This window comes from Homarus americanus, unplaced genomic scaffold, assembly GCF_018991925.1.
Source record: "Homarus americanus isolate GMGI-L3 unplaced genomic scaffold, GMGI_Hamer_2.0 scaffold53233, whole genome shotgun sequence".
Classification (NCBI taxonomy): domain Eukaryota; kingdom Metazoa; phylum Arthropoda; class Malacostraca; order Decapoda; family Nephropidae; genus Homarus; species Homarus americanus.
The window spans coordinates 4,814,249-4,835,816 of NW_024751660.1; the positions used below are offsets into that span (position 1 = coordinate 4,814,249).

General features: G+C 44.3%; 1 protein-coding gene across 1 annotated transcript in view; it reads right to left on the reverse strand.

The window, feature by feature from the left end:
* LOC121854738 (regulating synaptic membrane exocytosis protein 1-like) overlaps window positions 1–21,568 on the reverse strand; it is a 102,178-nt gene that overhangs the window by 26,805 nt on the left and 53,805 nt on the right. Inside the window, exons 8-14 of the mRNA XM_042349476.1 lie at window positions 19,532–19,653; window positions 14,639–14,718; window positions 14,318–14,376; window positions 8,947–9,119; window positions 6,046–6,206; window positions 4,769–4,939; window positions 3,222–3,297 (exon numbers count right to left, since the gene is read on the reverse strand). Of these exons, the coding sequence (XP_042205410.1) occupies window positions 3,222–3,297; window positions 4,769–4,939; window positions 6,046–6,206; window positions 8,947–9,119; window positions 14,318–14,376; window positions 14,639–14,718; window positions 19,532–19,653 (842 nt within the window). The remainder of the gene's footprint in view (window positions 1–3,221; window positions 3,298–4,768; window positions 4,940–6,045; window positions 6,207–8,946; window positions 9,120–14,317; window positions 14,377–14,638; window positions 14,719–19,531; window positions 19,654–21,568) is intronic.

Consider the following 21,568-nt stretch of genomic DNA (forward strand, 5'->3'; position numbering starts at 1 on the left):
TTATGTAATATAAAGAGTTTGATGAGAGTTAAGTCACCAGGTTATATCTCAACTCAGCGTGTACTAAAGGTAATATATTGACTGGACAGGCACACGCCAGAAACGAGAGCGCCACAGACCTCTGGCACATTTGACCTTTGACCTTCGACTGTGACCTTGATCTTTCACACAAGCTTGAATGTTCAATACGCCATGTCAACCAGGGAAGTCTCCGCCTGCCTTCACTATATATGAAACCTTAACCTTAAAGACAGACAGACAGACAGACAACGCTAACTCAGGCAATATTACAGTCCAAAATCATTGTTGCCATAAAAGCGACACACGTAAGATCGACCCTGCTGGTAGTAGTCGTCTGCCATATTGGCCAGTCCCCCCTAAAACAGTGCACCTTGGCCCACTAGTATTCGCTGGGATCTTAATGATACATTGAAGTAAGTAGCTTTAATTTTAGGTTCTCTCGAGGTCACAGTATTAGTAGTGTGTCAACAGGGGGCGGAGAGTGGGGGCTGCCTACCGCCTCCTCGTGTAAACAATAACATTACCCCGTACAGCTCCTCCCAGACCCTCTTGCTCATCGTTCCTAACTCTGCCAAACTGCTTTTACGATGGTCATTCTCTCTCACATCTCCAACAACAAAATACACACACACACACACACACACACACACACACACACACACACACACATAAAGTAATCGTTTTAAGTCGTTCCAATAATTATGTTCTTAACATCACATTTATTTTTTACCATCATTTATTCACAGACGTTTATCGGTATTGACAGACATTATCGGTTTACAGAGATATTTATCGGCATAGAGAAACATAGTCGACAGAGAGACATTATCAGAATACGAAACCAAATTACCGGTATAAAATCTTTGTGTGAGAGAGAGAAAGAGAGAGAGAGACTGTTGACATAAAAAAAAAATATACCTATATCAGCAAAGAGACACCATATCAACACGGATATATCGATCGACCTATAGGGACACATCACCACACACAGGGACACATACTTCCTATAACCAAAACAAACAGTAAGAGACCATGTGTATAAGAAGGGAGGAAACGTATAAAGATTATACAATATGATATACACAAACCAGAGTGTATAAAAAAATATACCCAAGTGATCAACAAACATACAATAAAAATGAAAACAAATTAACATACAGACGGAAAAAGATACATAGAGAGATTAAAAGATAGATAGATACGATTAAATTGGATTAAGATGTCCAGGTAAAGGTATACATAGATAATATATATTTCATAGGTAAGTAGATGCAATACTTAATTACAGGTATACTAGACAAATAGATGGGTTGAATAGGTGGATAGATGGATAGATAGAATATATAAGAGGAGTTGGCTAGCTTGTGTGTGTGTGTGTGAGTGTGTGTGTGTGTGTGTGATACAAGGATGATAGAGTGCGTTACCTCACGGTCTAGTGGAGAGTGAGTTAGAATGTGGTGTAATATGTGGTATAGAGTGTGGTGTAGAGTGTGGTGCAGAGAGTGGTGTAGAGTGTGGTGTAGAGTGTGGTGTAGAGTGTGGTGTAGAGTGTGTTGTAGAGTGTGGTGTAGAGTGTGTTGTAGAGTGTGGTGTAGAGTGTGGTGTAGTGTGGTGCAGAGTGTGGTGTAGAGTGTGGTGTAGAGTGTGGTGCAGAGTGGTGCAGAGTGTGGTGTAGAGTATAGAGGTGGTGCAGAGGTGTAGAAGTATAGAGTGTGGTGCAGAGTGTGGTGTAGAGTGTGTTGTAGGTGTGGTGCAGAGTGTGGTGTAAAGTGTGGTGTAGAGGTGTGGTGCAGAGTGTGGTGCAGAGTGTGGTGTAGAGTATATAGAGTGTGGTGAAGAGCATAGAGTGTGGTGTAGAGTGTGGTGTAGAGTGTGGTGCAGAGAGTGGTGTAGAGTGTGGTGCAGAGTGTGGTGTAGAGTTTAGTGTGTGATGTAGAGTGTGTTGTCAGGTAGAGTGCAGTGTCAGGATTTGGTGTCAGGTACAGTGTGATGTCAGGGTGTGGTGTCAAATACGGTGTGGTGTCAGGTCATGGTGTCAGAGTATAAAAAAGAACTCAAGTGACATAATCTGATACTTATTATTCCCCTACAATTACGTGTCATCGTATATATCGGTCGAGTGTTTGTCTGTCAGAGCAATTATACTCCTACTGTTCATTTGGGTGAATAATAATAATAATAATAAAACGCTCTGCGACTGTCACTTGTTTTCTTTTGTTTACATCTGATGAGTCTACCTACAGGAGCAGGTTCCAATACCTTCTCTTTATGAACTCTCTATTGATCCTCACAAATTACAAGATAGCCACCATAGTATTTATATTCTATTACGGGGGATTGACAGATAATTTTTTAGATTGTTATTTCCCAGTGGTTGAAAATCTGATGTTTGGGGATTTCATGGGATTAGTTTTTAGATGGATCTCCTTTAAAAAAATTCGTTCAGGAAATTCGGAGTTTTAGAAGAGTTTAGTTAGGATGCCAATACTTGTATTTCTCTTATTTTCGATAGAGTAAATTTTCCAAATGGCTCTGACAAACAGATGTTCATTCCTGGATGGTTTCTGCTCCTGTAAGGTTGTTTGGGACATATATAACTACCTCATTCTATAACCTCATGTCGTTTATTAAAATATTCATAAACTGCATTACTATTCAACTCTCCTCATATCTACATAAGGGGGTTTCAATACTAACGAAAGGAACAAATCCTAATATACTTCAACGTCTACCTTCAGTACATTAACATACATCCACTATGCTTAAGTAAATCTACTTTTACTGAACAGATAAATAAAAACAATCACTTGAAAATAATGAAAGTTTTGTCTGAATATCAGTGTAAAACAAATGAGCATCAGATCCACAAGACAGGATGCGATACTACAATTCTTTTGATAAACAAAGATCATTGTCTTAGTGAACACAATAAAATAATATACTACAATAAGATCCATAAACAAGTGAGCATTTGCCTTACTAGAATAATACAAGACAAGATACCAGTAATCTTACAAATAATAGCAGAGAAATCGTTCCTACAATACAAGAGCGCTTAAAAAAAGACTAGACTACTTACTATTAAATTAACCAACCAAATAAACAACTGCCCTACGATACAAGATCCAAGACTACACTAAAGTCTATAAACAGGTGAGCAATGAACCAGCACAAGCGGATCCGACACTACGGCAAGGTACCTTGATTCTCTCCAGGCGAGATCAGGATGAAGGAGACCGGAGTCCAGGGAGGAGTTTCTGCTGTCTTCACCATCATCTGTAGGAGGTCAACAGGTAAGACAGGTGAACAATTAGAGGTTTGGCTGGACCTGGAACCTTGTAGGGAATGAGAGAGGTCAGCATTTGAGAGCTAAAGAATCATATCTCTCCGTGACTCGTTGGTGAACTTTGACCTCTGTAGGGGTTGTGTTATACCAGCTAGCAGGTACAAGAACACGGTTACTGGACATCAAAGGTATAATACATCAAAACTAATCACTTCACTACCGCATACCTCATTTTATATACAAATTAATTCCCATCTTTACCAGTCATAGAGCGTCCTTGTCTCTGTAAAATCTACACAACAGAACAAAGATAGCTATTTACCTCTCGACTTTACTCAAACACATGAACCAAAAATTCTCCTCGTCTCTCTAACGTTATGTTAATGAGAGAGGACAAAACCCTGTGTCAACACTGGTCATGAAACGTCAGGTGTGAAAGCGACTACCTGTGGAAATTCAGAGTAAAAAAATATCTTAATATGTGAGGAAGATTTTTACTAGAATGTCTGCAGGTGTGTCTCCCATTTTTTTCTCTGTCTGTCTGTCTGTCTGTCTGTCTGTCTCTTTCTTTGTCTGGATTTTTGTTCCTGTCCCTGTCTTTGTTTGTCTCTCTCTCTCTCTCTCTCTCTCTCTCTCTCTCTCTCTCTCTCTCTCTCTCTCGTCGTGTAAACTTCCTCCACAAATCCTTTCGTTCAAAAAACTTTAGTTGAAAAATAATCTGGACACGTTGATCTAAATCCCACTATGTATCATCCGTGTGTGTCTGTAGTTGTTATCATGTATCATCCGTGTGTGTCTGTGTGTGTGTGTCTGTGTGTGTGTGTGTGTCTGTGTGTCTGTGTGTGTGTCTGTAATAATATGTCCTTTTCATACACTTGAGGGCAATAGTAAGTTAATGTGCATAAATTTGTTAAAAAATCTTAAAAAATATAATGATATAATTTTCATAGCATTTTACGGACACTACAGACAGACAGACAGACAGACAGACAGACACACACACATACACAGACAGACACACACACAGACAGACAGACAGACAGACAGAGCCAGACAGACAGATATAGACACACTAGTCCCAGAGCGTTCGAGCAATAATATGATCTCGTAAATTCTGATTCAAACTCCTGAATATGCAAATGACTTTCTCCCAGCTATCAAAGGGCTTTAATCCACCGTGTGCCGCCGCTGGTAATTGTTACAACCAACCACCTGTTAAAAAATTTTCCTCCTTGTGATGAGTATTTGTGAGTATTATCGAGGGTTTTTCTTTCTAATGATTGGAATATCGTGTCGGAGGATAAAGTTATAAGGAAGTATTGATTAAAGGTGTGTGGCCAGAGATGAGGGATTATTCTCTCTCTCTCTCTCTCTCTCTCTCTCTCTCTCTCTCTCTCTCTCTCTCTCTCTCTCTCTCTCTCTCTGTCTCTCTCTCTCTCTCTCTCTCTCTCTCTCTCTCACCTGATCCTGAACGCACGGACGAGGGCCTCCTGATGGGGGGTGCCGTGAAGTCGTAGGAGATGATGGAGCCGCGGGGTGTGGCGTTGGCGCTACGGGAACGTCTCTCCTGAAGGCGGTACCAGGTAGGTCGCTCGTCCAGGTAAGCGTGTCTCAGGTCAATCAGCGTCTCACCTGCGGTAATCGGAAATTCCATAAAGGGTTTTTATCTGTGGAAATCAGCACCACAAAATTCGGAAGCTTCTCACCTGTAGGCAATCATCAGAGCCATTAGTGTCTCACCTGTGGCAATCAGCAGAGCCATTAGTATCTCACCTGTTGCAGTCAGGATAGCTATTAGCATCTCAACCGTGGAAATCAGATAATCCAAACAGTATTTTAACCTTTGGAAATCAGTGAATCAAGAACCTTTTCACCTGTGGCAGTCAGGAGACCTATAGGCGTCTTACCTGTGGCAGTTTAAGAATCCTGTTATGAGGGAATTCCAGGTGTTTGCCCTTGAGAATGACTGTCGGGGTTATTTTAATGGAAGATTCTGAATACCCACAAGAAGAAAGAAAGAAAGAAAGAAAGAAAAAGAAAAAACGAGAAGAGAGAGAGAGAGAGAGAGAGAGAGAGAGAGAGAGAGAGAGAGAGAGAGAGAGAGGAGGTCAAACGTAACTCGAATAAGCTAACAGGAATTCGTGAGAGATAATGAGACAAGTGAGATAACCACAGGGAGAGATAATGAGACAAGTGAGATAACCACAGTGAGAGATAATGAGACAAGTGAGATAACCACAGTGAATATGATGATTTAACCCTTGAGTACGATGGCATTGTATTCAGGGGCTTAGGTCATCGTTGTCAAATAGTTAAACTAATTTTCCCGTGTTTTCCTAATTATTCCATTTCTGGCCTAATTACCCCTCCTTTCCTCCTAATTATCCCCTTTTTAGCCTAATTATACTTTGTTCCTTTAATACTTCCCCTTTTCCCTACTTACACTCCCCTTTATGGGCCTAATCACTCCATTTTATGAGCTAATTTACCCCCCCCCCCTATTATGGGCCTAATTACCCCTATTTTACCTCAGTGTCCAATTAAAGTGACACTATCAATGTTGGATTCACGACACAAAATAAATAAATCACGAAAATTTTAAACGCGAAACTAGAATATGTATTGATATTGACTAAAGCTTAAGGTAGACTATTTGACGGATTTTCTCTATTCCTCTATCCATCTAATCCATCGAGCCATCCATTAGTCTCTCTCTCTCTCTCGTAGCCATAACTTACCCAGGAATCCATTCTCACTGTCAGATACAAAGTCCCACACAGACATCTCCAGCGTGAGGCCCATCAATGAGTCGGCCGTCAGACCCTCCCAGATGAAGGAGGAATTCCACATAGGCTTACACGAAGACTCCGCCACTCCCGTGCTGTGTATCTTGCAGTCGCTGAAGGAGAGAGAGAGAGAGTCACTTGAGGGGGCTTGGAGCTGGGTTGGGTTGGGTTGGGTGGGGTGGGGTTGGGTGGGGTGGGGTTGGGTTGGGTGGGGTGGGGTTGGGTGGGGTGGGGTTGGGTGGGGGGGTGGGGGTTGTTGGGTGGGGTGGGGTTGGGTGGGGTTGGGTTGGGTGGGTTTGGGTGTTTAATTATCATGTAAAATATACTGGGGTGCCTAAAGTTCATGTGATCCAATAAATTTAATAAAACTTGGATATCCTGAAGAAAAATAATTATGACTAAATACTTTAATTACCGGATGGGATATTAACTAAAATATTGTATAACTGTTAAAATACGAGTCAGATCATCACCAACACCAGGTCAGGTCATGTTATCATCAACACGAGGTCATGTCAGGTCATCATCAACACGGGGTCAGCAATGCGCCTCACAGTGAAGGTATGATGGTACCTGTCACCTGAGAGGCATTATGCTACGTGAAGCCAATTAATGAGGAGCATCAGTGTGACCGCCAATACCTGCTGGATGTTGCACCACATCTGTCTTAATGAGAGAGAGAGAGAGAGAGAGAGAGAGAGAGAGAGGGGGAGGTAATCAGACTCTTTGGCGAAAAGACAGAAATTCAGCTGAGTTATTAGTGTGGCTTGAAGGGTTCATATCAGGAGCTCAAAGATGGTATTACACTGTTTTCGGTGACGTGTGTGTGTGTGTGTGTGTGTGTGTGTGTGTGTGTCTACAGAAAAAAATCTTTCTTATACACGCACACACACACACACACACACACTACATCCTTGACCACCGAAGGGTCAAGACGTACCTGGCGCTCCTCTCGGAGCAGCCAGGTCAACTGTTATGTTGGCCCATACCAACTCCCTCCCCTGAACCCTCCTCCCCACCGGAATATCAACAAGTTCACGCCAGAAGTTACTATTTCATTTAGGAAAGAAATGGAACCAGTGTTAAACAGAGGTGGACAGTGGTGAACAGTGCTTAAGTCAGTGAGAACAACTCAACAGTAACAGTGGTACCCAAGTTGACCTTTCACACAGTGAGGTCCCAGGTACCCAGTGATAACGGCCCGTGAGACCCAACTACCAGCGATGTGTTAATCCGTCTACGATAGGAAGGCCTGGAACCACACCTCACTCATATAACACCATCTGTGAGGGAATTACTACACCACGTGAGGCCCCTCATAACACCATATGTGAAGGAGTTACTACACCACGTGAGGCCCCTCACAACACCATCTGTGAGGGAATTACTACACCACGTGAGGCCCCTCATAACACCATCTGTGAGGGAATTACTACACCACGTGAGGCCCCTCATAACACCATCTGTGAGGGAATTACTACACCACGTGAGGGAATTACTACACCTGAGGCCCCTCATAACACCATCTGTGAGGGACTACACACCACGTGAGGCCCCTCTAACACCATCTGTGAGGGAATTACTACACCACGTGAGGGCCCTCCAACACCATCTGTGAGGGAATTACTACACCACGTGGGGCCTCACAACACCATCTGTGAGGGAATTACACACACGTGAGGCCCTCATAACACCATCTGTGAGGGAATTACTACACCACGTGAGGCCCTCATAACACCATCTGTGAGGGAATTACTACACCACGTGAGGCCCCTCATAACACCATCTGTGAGGGAACTACTACACCACGTGAGGTCCCTCCTAACACCATCTGGGAGGGAGTTACTACACTACGTTTTTGCTGTTCAACACCTACATTAATCTGTATGTTCACTGTATGTTCCTTTACCTTTCTCTAATGAAGGCTTTTGTTAAACCACCAATGTATGTAATAAGTCATTTATGCCCAATGTATATTTTCAGCCTTCGGGCTGCAGAACTTTTTCAATAAACCGTTAATTATTATTATTATTATTATTATTACACACACACACACAGGCTACATAAACGAAACACCACAAGTGAGCAGAAACAATTATTCTTCCACCTGTGCAGTAGCCGCCAGCCCCCGGGTCTCTAGGGGCGAGATTCCCCAAATGGAAACTCTGAGAAACGAGCTTAGCAAGTGTTGAGGATTCTCGCGGTAGAGGAGTGCAGGATTTAGGAATCCAAAGACGGTACTACCCACTTGATGAGTTGACGAAGATAGGTAAGGAAGAGAGAGAGAGAGAGAGAGAGGCATCCTGTGACAGTATTCATGCCCATTACACTCACTAATAAGTAGGAGAGAGGCGACCATCTCCTCGGCAGTTAACAGTAAGCGGACACCTTTAATACAACTCAGGTAACAAGGAACCACAGAATCAGCTCAAGGTCCCTTCTGTGGCCCGTCTGTCACAAGGGAACCATCAGGTGGTCCGCCTCCCACATAAGAGTCGTTTTGTTCAAGACAAGGAAGCGTTTCTTACTCCCAGGAGAGGGTCGGTGAAGCAATCCAATTTTCGGAGAAATTTTGGATCCAGATTTTAAACGACACGCATTTTACCTTTTACGGTCGTCAGCAAGTATCTATCCTACGGTCAGGAGAACTGTTGGTGGAAGAAACGTGATTACCCTGACGGAGGCGAACCAGTGAGGGGCTCAGGAGGGATGTGGGTGAGAGTAACAGCAGTCATAAAACTCCCCCAAACACCCACATTAAAGACACAGATCCGAGATAGACGAAGGATTCCGGGAACCACAAGAGGAAGGAACTACTGCACCGAGACTCACTTTAGGACTTCTTGAACTCACCTGAAAGGATAAAGGCGGAGACAGACGAAGGCCTCAGGGGGGCCGTAGGTGGAGCTGTCCCTGAAGCGTAGATCGTGGGCCGACACCACCGTCACTATAAGGTGGGACTTCTCTTGGTCGTACCATAGTTGTATCTGTAGCTTACCGCTCACTGGGTCCCTCGTCACGTCGCTCTGTGGGGAGGGCGAGAGGAGGGGGATAAATGGGTGATATGGAGTGAGAGGAAGTGTAATGGAATGGAGAGGGACAAGAGGAAGGGGAGATAGTGAAGAGAGAGGAAAGAGGAAGCTAGGGGAGAGAGAGAGAGAGAGAGAGAGAGACCAGTGGATTGTACACACACGGTAAATTCCACTTATATTTTCCCCTTATGTTTTACTTAACTATTACTGACAGTCTTCTAATAATACACAAGCAGGTGAGTACAGGTAAGCGGTACACCTGTCAGGAGCTTCACCACCAGGTACACAACCCAACGGTTAATATATGTGTGCTGATACCTGTGTTAATGAGGGAACGGCAGCAGTTGTTCGACTAACCCAGTGACCTGTCTCCCACGTACACCACCACCACCTGCACTCTCCCACGTTCAACACCACCACCTGCACTCTCCCATGTACACCACCACCACCCACACTCTCCCACGTACACCACCACCACCACCCACTCTCTCCCACGTACACAACCACCACCACTCTCCCACAGCCTCCCACGCACACCACCACCACTCCCCCACGTACACCACCACCACCACCCACAGCCTCCCACGTACACCACCACCACCACTCCCTCACGTACACCACCACCACCACCCACAGTCACTCACGCACACCACCACCCTCCCGTACACCACCACCACCACCACTCCCTCGTACACCACCACCACTCCCTCACGTACACCACCACCACCACCCACAGTCACCCACGTACACCACCACCACTCCCTCACGTACACCACAACCACCACCACTCCCTCACGTACACCACCACCATTCCCTCACGTACACCACCACCACCACCCACAGCCACCCACGTACACCATTACTAGAAAACCTCAGTAACTCAATTAACTCTTAGAGGAAGAAAAATACAAAAACACAAACAAACAAACAAACAAACACAAGTCAAGGCGTCACATCTGGTGTTGCAATTGCCACGTTTATACAACATTTACCTCGGGTTTATTGCCTACTCTTGCAACACGTTTACACGAGATACTGTTGCACAATCAGAATTCTAAATGGGTTCTTCTGTTTGTTTGTTTATTTGTTTGTTTGTTTGATTGTTTTTCTTGAGAATTTTGTAGGTAACAGATGGTTTAGTTGCGTCTAATTGTTGGTGTCTCTATAACTTGACTAGTTGAACCATTAACACAGGTGATGGCCGACTCTGTGGAGGTGTTCTGACTTATGTAATGCCAGACGTAGTACTCAGAATACAGTGGTCAGGACATAGTGGTCAGGGCATAGTGGTCAGGGCATAGTGGTCAGGGCATAGTGGTCAGGACATAGTGGTCAGGCCATAGTGGTCAGGACATAGTGGTCAGGACATAGTGGTCAGGACATAGTGGTCAGGGCATAGTGGTCAGGGCATAGTGGTCAGGGCATAGTGGTCAGGACATAGTGGTCAGGCCATAGTGGTCAGGACATAGTGGTCAGGACATAGTGGTCAGGACATAGTGGTCAGGGCATAGTGATCAGGACATAGTGGTCAGGGCATAGTGATCAGGACATAGTGGTCAGGACATAGTAGGCCCTCCATAGTGTCCCCCACGTACAGCACCACCCACACTCCCACGTACACCACCACCCACACTCACATGTACACCACCACCCACACTCACATGTACACCCCTATGTCGGTATCCAGCGCACTGAGAGGCCCTCACCTTTAATATAACGGAACAACAGTGCTCTTAACCCACTTTATAGGTAATACACATTGGAAAAAATCGATGAATTTGTAGTTTCAACAAATCACGGCTCTCGAGTTGAGCAATTTGTTTAAAGTTTAGACAATTGTAAGACATTTTTCTTCTATTACGTGTCCCTCACAAACGGTCTAAATATACCAAGGGAATCAGGAGGGAGGAGCCCCCCTGCTTGGAGGTTTGGTTAGGTAATTTTAGGTCATTTACGAGGGATAAGTCATAGAAGAAAAATGTCTTACAATTGTCTAAACTTTAAACAAATTGCTCAACTCGAGAGCCGTGATTGGTCGAAACTACAAATTGACCAAAAAATCCACCTACTTGGCTTGGATGTTATCAGTGCAGTAAAGTAGTAATGGTTGAAGACTGTACCTGGTTGTTATCTCACGAAGCTGTATGTATAAAACACTTTCACTTGGTGTTTCCATAAGGCATAACGACATAAAGCTTAATTACGAGTAGATTGCTTCCTGCACTGTACCGGCCACCCATTGTCTCATAGCCGCAACACTCCCCACTTGGCTGTGAGACTTGGGGGTTAAGTTTCCTTATTTGGTGGCAAACTGAATGATTCCCTCAGAGAAGGTATGTTCTTGCCTCCACTACTGCTGTGTTGGAACTGTCCTTTCATGCCCGTTTCGACCCGACGATAGATAGTTAGAATCTGTCTCGCAGTGTCAGACCACATGTTCGGTACAGGGTCGCCTGGGGTATTTGTACATTATTTATTTTATAATTACAACTCCACACTTGATGGAAAGTATATTTAACTATTCATATGATACAAATTTCATAAATTCATAAAACTCTTCTTCTGTAGTAGCCTAAGAGGTAAAAAAAAAAACCTAAATATAATGTGTAATAATATTCACCAATACCCCAGTGTCAGTTATAAACCTGACAACAGTGGTCAGAACACAGTAGTCAGAACATAATCATTTTGCAGCCGCTTTAGGCGTCCAATTTTCCATCCTGTCGAAACTCCCCTCGCCCTGCCTCGTACAGCGCCAGCTCGGGAGACGCAGTAAGTGACAACCTCCCCCCAGTCAGGTGGTCCAGGGCGCGAGTTTCTTAGCATAAATTTGTCGTCTTGTCTGATAATTCCCGAGAGGATTCACTGTTAACTTACTATAATAAGCATTCTCATATAAAACCTCGAATCATCATGTGCTTCTGTCAATGGTAAATACTTGGTCTAGCTGACATGAATGATGAAGGTCTTATAGTCTGTTCAAAGATTTGGTTATAATTTGAGCTTCTTGATGACAAAGTTCGCCGCTAGATGGAGTTGATGTTTATCTGGTTATTTATGGAAGAACGAGACAAGTTTGCCCTCTCGTGTGTACCGCCCACACTCACAGTTCAGCGGCCCTCCACTTTTCATGCTACCGGACTTAATGATCTTCTCTCGCGATGCAATTAACAGAATGTGATGATGGTCGAAAATCTTAATCATTTTCATGTCAGAGAAACACATGATGAACTGATCATGGTTCACGGCCTCCTTTAACAAGTCGAATCTTTGGTGGTTCGTTGGATCCAATCACGACAGATCGGGGTGAGAGGGTAGTGCCGTGTTGGCCCCTCGAGACCCAGGTGTGACCAGACCTCTGAGAGACAGGAGACGGGGATTAAAGATTTAAAAAACAAAAACAAGTGAAGATTAACGTGTATTAATATCTCAACATATAAGTTAAAAGGCAACGTTGCTCTTGAAGTTTGGTTAGTAAGATATTTGAGCCAATAATTACTGTTAAGAGCCTAAGATTAAACAACACAGGGATAGATGCACTGGTCGTTGTCGTGGATGATGCAGGTGTGGTGTGAGGACATGACGCAGGTGTGGTGTGAGGACATGACGCAGGTGTGGTGTGTGAGGACATAACACAGGTGTGGTGTGAGGACAAAACACAGGTGTGGTGAAAGGACAAAACACAGGTGTGGTGTGAGGACATAACACAGGTGTGGTGTGAGGACAAAACACAGGTGTGGTGTGAGGACAAAACACAGGTGTGGTGTAAGGGCAAAACACAGGTGTGGTGTAAGGATGTAAGGACAAAACACAGGTGTGGTGTGTGAGGACATGACACAAACACTACAAACTGTGGGACATCATCAGGAACCTGCACGTGTCGCTCCAGGGCTGATCTGTGTTGACATGAATGATCTTCACATTATTTACTCCCTGATGAAGGTCACATCCACAAGCGTCAACATTACATCCACGATTTTCATCAGGGACTACCATCGGCGTGTAAGATAATCCCTGTACACGGTCCTACACTTATATACTTCATGATGGTCCAAATGATCCTAAAAGTAATGATGAATTCTTGATAAACCTTGATGCTTGGAGGCTCACCCGGCAAACTGCTTTTACCCGAGATAAAACTCTCTCGCTCACCACAAACTTTAGGATTATAAAACGTAAAACTTAGGCTGGGGAATTTTCACCAAACAGCCAACAATTTTATCCCCCAAAAGGTTCCTTAAGAGTCAGTAATGTTTTAAAGTGAAAAATATCTCTCAGAGGCAGGAAGATCCCAGACCTGACGTAGGGCTTCAGGTCCCTCAGTGACTCCTTTACCGTGTGGTGCCCCTGGCTGTAGGAACACACTGGGTATAAGATGCAGGAGTGGGCACAACAGCTGATCGCCAGGGTCTAGTTACAAGTACAGTCAACTACTCAAGACCGTTCGCCTCTCCTCCTGAACCACGAACCCCAAAGATTCAAACTAATGAACCCGAAGCAGTAGACTGACACATTATTCCGCCCATCAATGCTTCGGATGCATGAATGTGAATCTTTGGGGTTCATGGTTCAGGAGGAGAGACAAACGGACTTACGCCCTACACTTAACTAGACTCAGAAAAAAATAAAATACTTAAAAATCGACTTAAAAATAAGAGATAAGGGATTTATGCCTCAACTATAATCCCTAATGAAATGTGTTAGGTAGTAAAGGTAGACTGAGAGAGAGAGAGAGAGAGAGAGAGATAAACAGCTTGGAGCACCAATTAACCTGTATAGGGATGTTGTCAGTATTCAAAGACATAACATTTGGTCTTGTTATTGTGGTGAAATTTCACTAATGGTCCCCATGTGTGTGTGTGTGTGTGTGTGTGTGTGTGTGTGTGTGTGTGTGTGTGTGTGTGTGTGTGTGTGTGTGTGTGTGTGTGTGTGTGTGTGTGTGTGTGTGTGTGTGTGTGTTACAGCTTCAACACTTCTCCTCTCTAACTACATAATGTTCCTGATGAGTAACGCTTAATGAAGCAGTAATGACATAATGAGAGCGCATTATGACGTAACGATGACATAATGACGACGCCACTGCTGCCAAAGACGTATGGGTAACGTATTGGTGATGTAAGAAGGACGTAAGAGAGAGAGAGAGAGAGAGAGAGAGAGAGAAAGAGAGAGAGAGAGAGAGAGAGGCTACTTACAGGTATTCTCGGTAGTTTTCTTCTGGAACTTGACAGCTGGGACTTGTCGCTTTCACCCTCTGGAAAAAAAAGGTAACACATATGATTCACGACTCTATACCAGACGTGGCACCTGATTAAACCTATCTTACGCTTAATCTATCCTGATATAACCGTTAACGCAACTTAACCCAACCTAATCTATCCTGACTTATTCAAATTACTAATCGAACCAAAACAAACCCGAAGATATGGTACAGCAATTCGGGTAATCTGATCACACACACACACACACACACACACACACACAACATTAGGAAGAGGAAGGCTAAAGGAACCCACCTGAGGGAGATCTGCCCTCCAGCGATCCCTTCTTCTGCTGAACTAAGGCACTCGGGTCGTCGCCGTAATCCAAGGAGCGACTGTAAGAGAGAGAGGCAAGTTAGACCTTCCTGGATATGATGTTGGATCGTGTTCTCTACTTGTGTTGTACGTGACCTCAGAGGCCATTATGGTAAGAGGATGACGTGCATGATCTACTGTAGGTGTTTCACTAGACGTATACTGATATAGTTTCACTTTGTGTTTACTTTAAGAGTGTTGTGTGTATTGGTTGGATATTTTTGTACTTATCTGCTGCTTTCTTGAAGAAAGTAGAATGTTGGTATTTATATTGAATTTTAGCTCTTAATTCTCAAATATGTTAAATAGATACAGTATTTACCTCCAGGTGAGAGCGTGCTGCGCCGCCCCCTGTAAGGTGTACCTGGACGGGCAGAGGCGAGGTAAAGAAGCACTCAATACCTGTACGAGGCAGGTAATCCCCCTATTACTGCCGCCGTGCCTCGGATCATCGTGTTTCCCACCCACTCTCCCATTGATCGTACATAACAGCTCTATTGGCAGAGTGTGTGGTCGGGAAAAAGAGGCTTACGATGACTGATATGCCTATACTGTAGACCTTATACAGACCCTTCCTCTATTCCCTTTGTATATAAACTCACAATATGGAGGTGACTGAGGTAGCTAAACAGGTTAAAGTAACCAATAGTGACTGTATGAGAACTGGCCATTGGTTACATTAAATCCAAGAAAAAAACCTCCATCAGTCAGGTCAGGGAGCAGAAGCATTAACCCGACTAGATGGAGTAGAATATAATATGCCTTCCGTGTAGAACAAATTATGTTGAGTCCTTTCTTCACGTCTCATCTTCCTTAATGGTGAAATTTGCCGTCACTTCATCAAGGTAAGACATCAGGAGAACGTCTTAATTAGGTGTAAGTTACTTCCCTTCTTATGATACAGCTGGACACCCTCCTATTGCAGTATCCTAGAGGCGCCCCACGACCCAGACATCCTGACACCCTCCTACTGCAGTATCCTAGAGGCGCCCCACGACCCAGACATCCTGACACCCTCCTACTCTAGTATCCTAGAGGCGCCCCACGACCCAGATATCCTCCTGGTGATCATGCTCCTTCTTGTTCTGGCTAAAGGAAGAAATATATCCTTTATGACCTAAATGAGTTGACACCTTTCTTCTGCCTCTCCTCGTAACATCTTCCTCCCTCGGATAATGCTCCTCTCACCTCCTCGCCTTCTTCTCATTTATCTTCTCTTCACACCTTCTTGTCCACTTATCCTTCTCTCTCTCTCCCCAATTTAGGTGACTGCGTCACTTGGCCTCTCCGCCTTCTGCCACCCCCCCCACCCCCCTCCACCACCCACTTCCTAAACATGGCAGAGTTGATGCCCTCACCAAACTCGCGTCTAACAAAGACACTGTTGGATACAGTCTGGGTCTGTCAAAAAGAACCTTTAAAACTGTAATCAGTAAAGAACTTGTTGATGAATTTGGCGCAAGCAGACAAGTGCAAACAGGAAAAAGTTAATCCATTGTTTACCACGATGAGATGTATCAAGTGAAACATGTATATGAAGCAAGTAACAAGATCACTAGATTACAAGATGTTGTAACCGCTACAGTAGACTAAGGTTAGGATATAAGTACCTCTGGCAGTATATCCCTCAAGCAGATGCGAACAAGACTAAATGTAAAGTGTGTGGCCAGACATATGGCCACACACTTTACGTCCTTGACAGTAAGAAGATAGAACCTTTTAGGGACAGGTCCAAGCACACTGTGTGAAATGGCACAACACTTTATCTCTAATGGCAAGATACTGACATATTAAGATTGTGTCCACTATTTGTCACTCAGTAGCTGTATATTCTCCCATGAATAGAACCAAACACAAACACACAATGTGTTTGAATACCTCTCATACAAATGTGAATAACAAAGTGTGCGGCCAGACATATAGCCTCACACTGCTGTACTCAGGCAGCTGTGAACAACAAAGTGTGCGGCCAGACATATAGCCTCACACTGCTGTACTCACGCAGCTGTGAACAACAAAGTGTGCGGCCAGACATATAGCCTCACACTGCTGTACTCAGGCAGCTGTGAACAACAAAGTGTGCGGCCAGACATATAGCCTCACACTGCTGTACTCACGCAGCTGTGAACAACAAAGTGTGCGGCCAGACATATAGCCTCACACTGCTGTACTCAGGCAGCTGTGAACAACAAAGTGTGCGGCCAGACATATAGCCTCACACTGCTGTACTCACGCAGCTGTGAACAACAAAGTGTGCGGCCAGACATATAGCCTCACACTGCTGTACTCAGGCAGCTGTGAACAACAAAGTGTGCGGCCAGACATATAGCCTCACACTGCTGTACTCAGGCAGCTGTGAACAACAAAGTGTGCGGCCAGACATATTGCCTCACACTGCTGTACTCAGGCAGATGTGAACAACAAAGTGTGCGGCCAGACATATTGTGCCTCTGTGAACAAAGTGTGCTGCCTCACACTGCTGTACTCAGCAGCTGTGAACAACAAAGTGTGCGGCCAGACATATTGCCTCACACTGCTGTACTCCACGCAGCTGTGAACAACAAGTGTGCGGCCAGACATATTGCCTCACACTGCTGTACTCAGGCAGATGTGAACAACAAAGTGCGGCCAGACATATTGCCTCACACTGCTGTACTCAGGCAGCTGTGAACAACAAAGTGTGCGGCCAGACATATAGCCTCACACTGCTGTACTCAGGCAGATGTGAACAACAAAGTGTGCGGCCAGACATATAGCCTCACACTGCTGTACTCAGGCAGATGTGAACAACAAAGTGTGCGGCCAGACATATTGCCTCACACTGCTGTACTCAGGCAGATGTGAACAACAAAGTGTGCGGCCAGACATATAGCCTCACACTGCTGTACTCAGGCAGATGTGAACAAGTCTCCCTCTATGTACAGAACTAAACAAATAATATATATGAAATACTCTGTAATATTTAATGCCATAATATCCTGACCACGGGGGACTGTTATACACACCCCTTGTGACCTCTACTCTGTAATCCTTTTGCGCTACCACTCACAGGACGAGTATAGGGTGCACAATAAACTAGCCTCTGTAAGTGGCAGAATTCAAATTCAATGCCTACCGCCTACAGCCCACCCACCAGCCACCCCACCACCACCCATTACTTACTGCACACCTACCACCCACCTCACCACCACCCCTTGCCTACCGCCTATATACCACCCTCCACCCACCCCTCACCAACGCCCACTACCTACCACCATCACCAATATCCACTATCAACAGGTGCTTCCTAATGCCCACCCACCTCTTACCACCACCCACCACAACCCACCACCACCCACTGCGACCCACTACAACCCACCACCACCCACTACAACCCACCACCATTCACTGCAACCCACCACCACCCACTACAACCACCACCACTCCACTGCAACCCACCACCACCACTACAGCAACCCACCACCACCCACCACAACCCACCACCACCATTCTACTCTAAAAGATCTTGAGGATATTTAAACGTGTCGCTTCGCCAATATTTTGCTCCTACTTTTCCTCGGTAAATATTCCTTCGTCGCCCCATCTCACACACACACACACACACACACACACACACACACACACACACACACACACACATTGTTGAGACACACACACACACACACACACACACACACACACACACACACACACACACACACACGCACACACACTTCCCAGAATTGAAATATAAATGATAAAAATCTTATGCAGAACATTATGATGAAAGAGAATCGTGAACGCTATAAGTGTGCAGGTGCGTGACCTGCATGAGGGTGACACTCCCCTGCCACAACCCCTAGAGGTCAGGCACCTCCCCAATAGGTGACGCACTTAACCTCCCGGAGAAGGAGAATTATTGCTGAAAGCCCTACAGCCTGTGGTGGTGGTGGTGGTGGTGGTAGATGTTTAGAGGGTGGTGGTGTTAGCGGGAGGTGGTGGTGGTGGCGGTAGGGTTGGGCGTGTGGTGATGGTGGTGATGGTGGTGGTGGTGAGGGTTAACGTGATGTTGGCGGTGGTGATGGTGGTGGTGTGTCGACATGTAATTAAGAAAGATAAACTGTGCAGGTAGTCGACGTCGAGAGACACTGAAGGGGGGCAGGAAGGAGGGAGGGAGGGAGGGGAGGGGAGGAGGGAGGGAGGGAGGGATGAAAATAGGGAGGGGATACCTTGGTTGCTATGGGGCTGCTATGGTCGATTCCTTTCTATAGAGATGGATAATTAGATGGAGTCTTTGATGGCGTGACGGATGATAGGAAAGTAAGATTGTGGTTGACATGCTTGTGGTAGATGGTAGTGGTGGTGGTGATGGTGGTAGTGGTGGTAGTTATGGTGGTGGTGGTGTAGTATTGTTGACTGTTTAGGTCATTCTGTCGCGTGGTACAGGTGTGTGATGCAGGTGTGGTGTGGTACTGGTGTGTGATGCAGGTGTGGTGTAGTACAGGTGTTTGATGCAGGTGTGGTGTAGTACAGGTGTTTGATGCAGGTGTGGTGTAGTACAGGTGTGTAGAGCAGGTGTGTCGTAGTACAGGTAAGAATGCCAAGAATATTAATGCGTATATGTTAAAATCTGGTAATTCTTTTTGATGACCCTGTAAAAAGGAACAAAAACGAACCGATTCAAGCCCAAAATTTTCTATAACACACACACACACACACACACACACACACACACACAGGTTGCCATTGGTCGACTGATTTTAGGTCTCGTTTTCCGACTCTCTCTCCTCCTCCTCTCCCTCCCTCCCTCCCTCTCTCTCTCCCTCCCTCCCTCCCTCCCTCCCATGGACGTACAGATCATTGGAGGGTTCAAGGAGTAGCTCAACGGTGTCATCTTGGGGTAGCAGCTCCTCCATGATACTACACACTTCCTCGAAAGTACGATCCGTCAGCCCAACGCCATTCCACTCTAGAACCTGAGAGAAAAAAAAACACATCCAATTAGAAAGTTTATTGGGAAAGTTATTATTGTATTGACTGAAAGGTGAAAGTACTGTACTGTATATGGGTAATTATTATCAAAGTAGATGATTAGAAAGTTTACAGGGAAACTTTCTTTTGGTTATATTAAAGGGGAAAAACATCAATATTATTCTCTTAAATAGAAAAAACCCTACATAAATATATACTAAATAAAACATAATAAAAACTAAAGGAAAATTAAGAGCTTTTTAAACAGGCAATATTAAAATAAAATTAAAATATAATTATCATAATAACTAAAGTCTAATTAATTTTCCTCTATAACAACAAAAACAAAAACACGAAATTAATAATACTGTACATATGATACTTTTCCTTCTATAATTAATTAAAACATATACAGGTAACCTAATCACATATTCAAGAGGTTTCCTAATGATATTTGTGATGTTCAGACTTAGTAAACCTTTCCTACAGTAGTTCAGGTGAGCTCTATAAGCCTGTCTGGCCGCCCGTGGATACAGTACATAAAACACTCAGCCTTCAGTACACCCATTTACAGTGCTGGCCTCGGGATACCTTGGGCATGAACCAAGAACCCTTAAACCAGGCTGCGAGCGTTGTACCCACTCAGCCACCGTACTCCTAACGTCCACTTAATGACGTAATATAGTAATAGTAATAACCTTCCATATTTATCGTTTATTTATAAAAAAAGTAATTAATGACAACAGTTAAGGACCCATCATTAATTAGGTCGGTAATTACTGGCAGGTGTATGAGATGAAGGTGATCACTTTAGAACCATGCATCAGGGGTCTCCTTGTATCTATCCATCTATCTATCTATCTATCTATCTATCTATCTACCTATCTATCTACCTATCTATCTATCTATCTACCTATCTATCTACCTATCTATCTATCTATCTATCTATCTATCTATCTATCTATCTATCTATCTATCTATCTATCTATCTACCAATCTATCTATCTATCTATCTATCTATCTAGGGACCTGACACGATCCACACAACTGATCACCTTAAATGAAGTACCGAAAGTGTCCACCAAATATATCCTTGGCAGCTCTACGACACGGTGTTGTATTTCTCGGGGAATATTGTTGTCGTGTCGTTGATTATTATTGCTTTTAATTTACCAATGGTTAATCTGGGGACCGAGGTGACCATGATGACTACACGGTCACCCGAGGGACTATAGTAGCCTAGGGTTCTTCCATGCTATGACTCGTGGCACCATCTTGATGAAACTATCCTTGGTTATTTTCGTCTTGTGTAAGGGCGCTCAATAAACTCAGGATAATGTTGATGTAACGTTCTGAGTTTAATGTTGCTGAGAAGAAAATTGAACCAATAATTCTTTGCCGACTTACAGCACACCAAACCAATTTTCCCGAAATGGAATGGCCTTTCGTGCACCGCATAAAGTTGTTCACTTAGGCATAAACGAGTGTTCAGTGAATTATCATATCCAGAAAGATGAACCATGCTCCATCTGAAGCCACTCACGGTAGCCTACACGCTCCTGGCTACGGTAACTGGTGCACTGCAGGAGTTTTGTAGGGATAAAGTTTGAGTGTCTTGACCGCCTGCCTTACACTGCAACATGAACAGTGAGTTTATTGTGCCATTCTTTCCCCTGTAACAACACTTGGCTGTCACATGTTTCTCTGAACTGCTTCACCAGTTTCCATATCATTAATTTCGAAGGTTTCGCACGACCACCAAAGTGACATTTCAGTGCGATTTGTCATTCCTAAAGGAAACATTCTTGCTGTAATCTTGAACGAGCAACACGCGTTCTGCCACAGTGAGCGCCATGGCGTGACATTAAAAACTATTAAACGCCTCTAATGGGTCGTGTGATAACTCTCAGGGTCATGTCA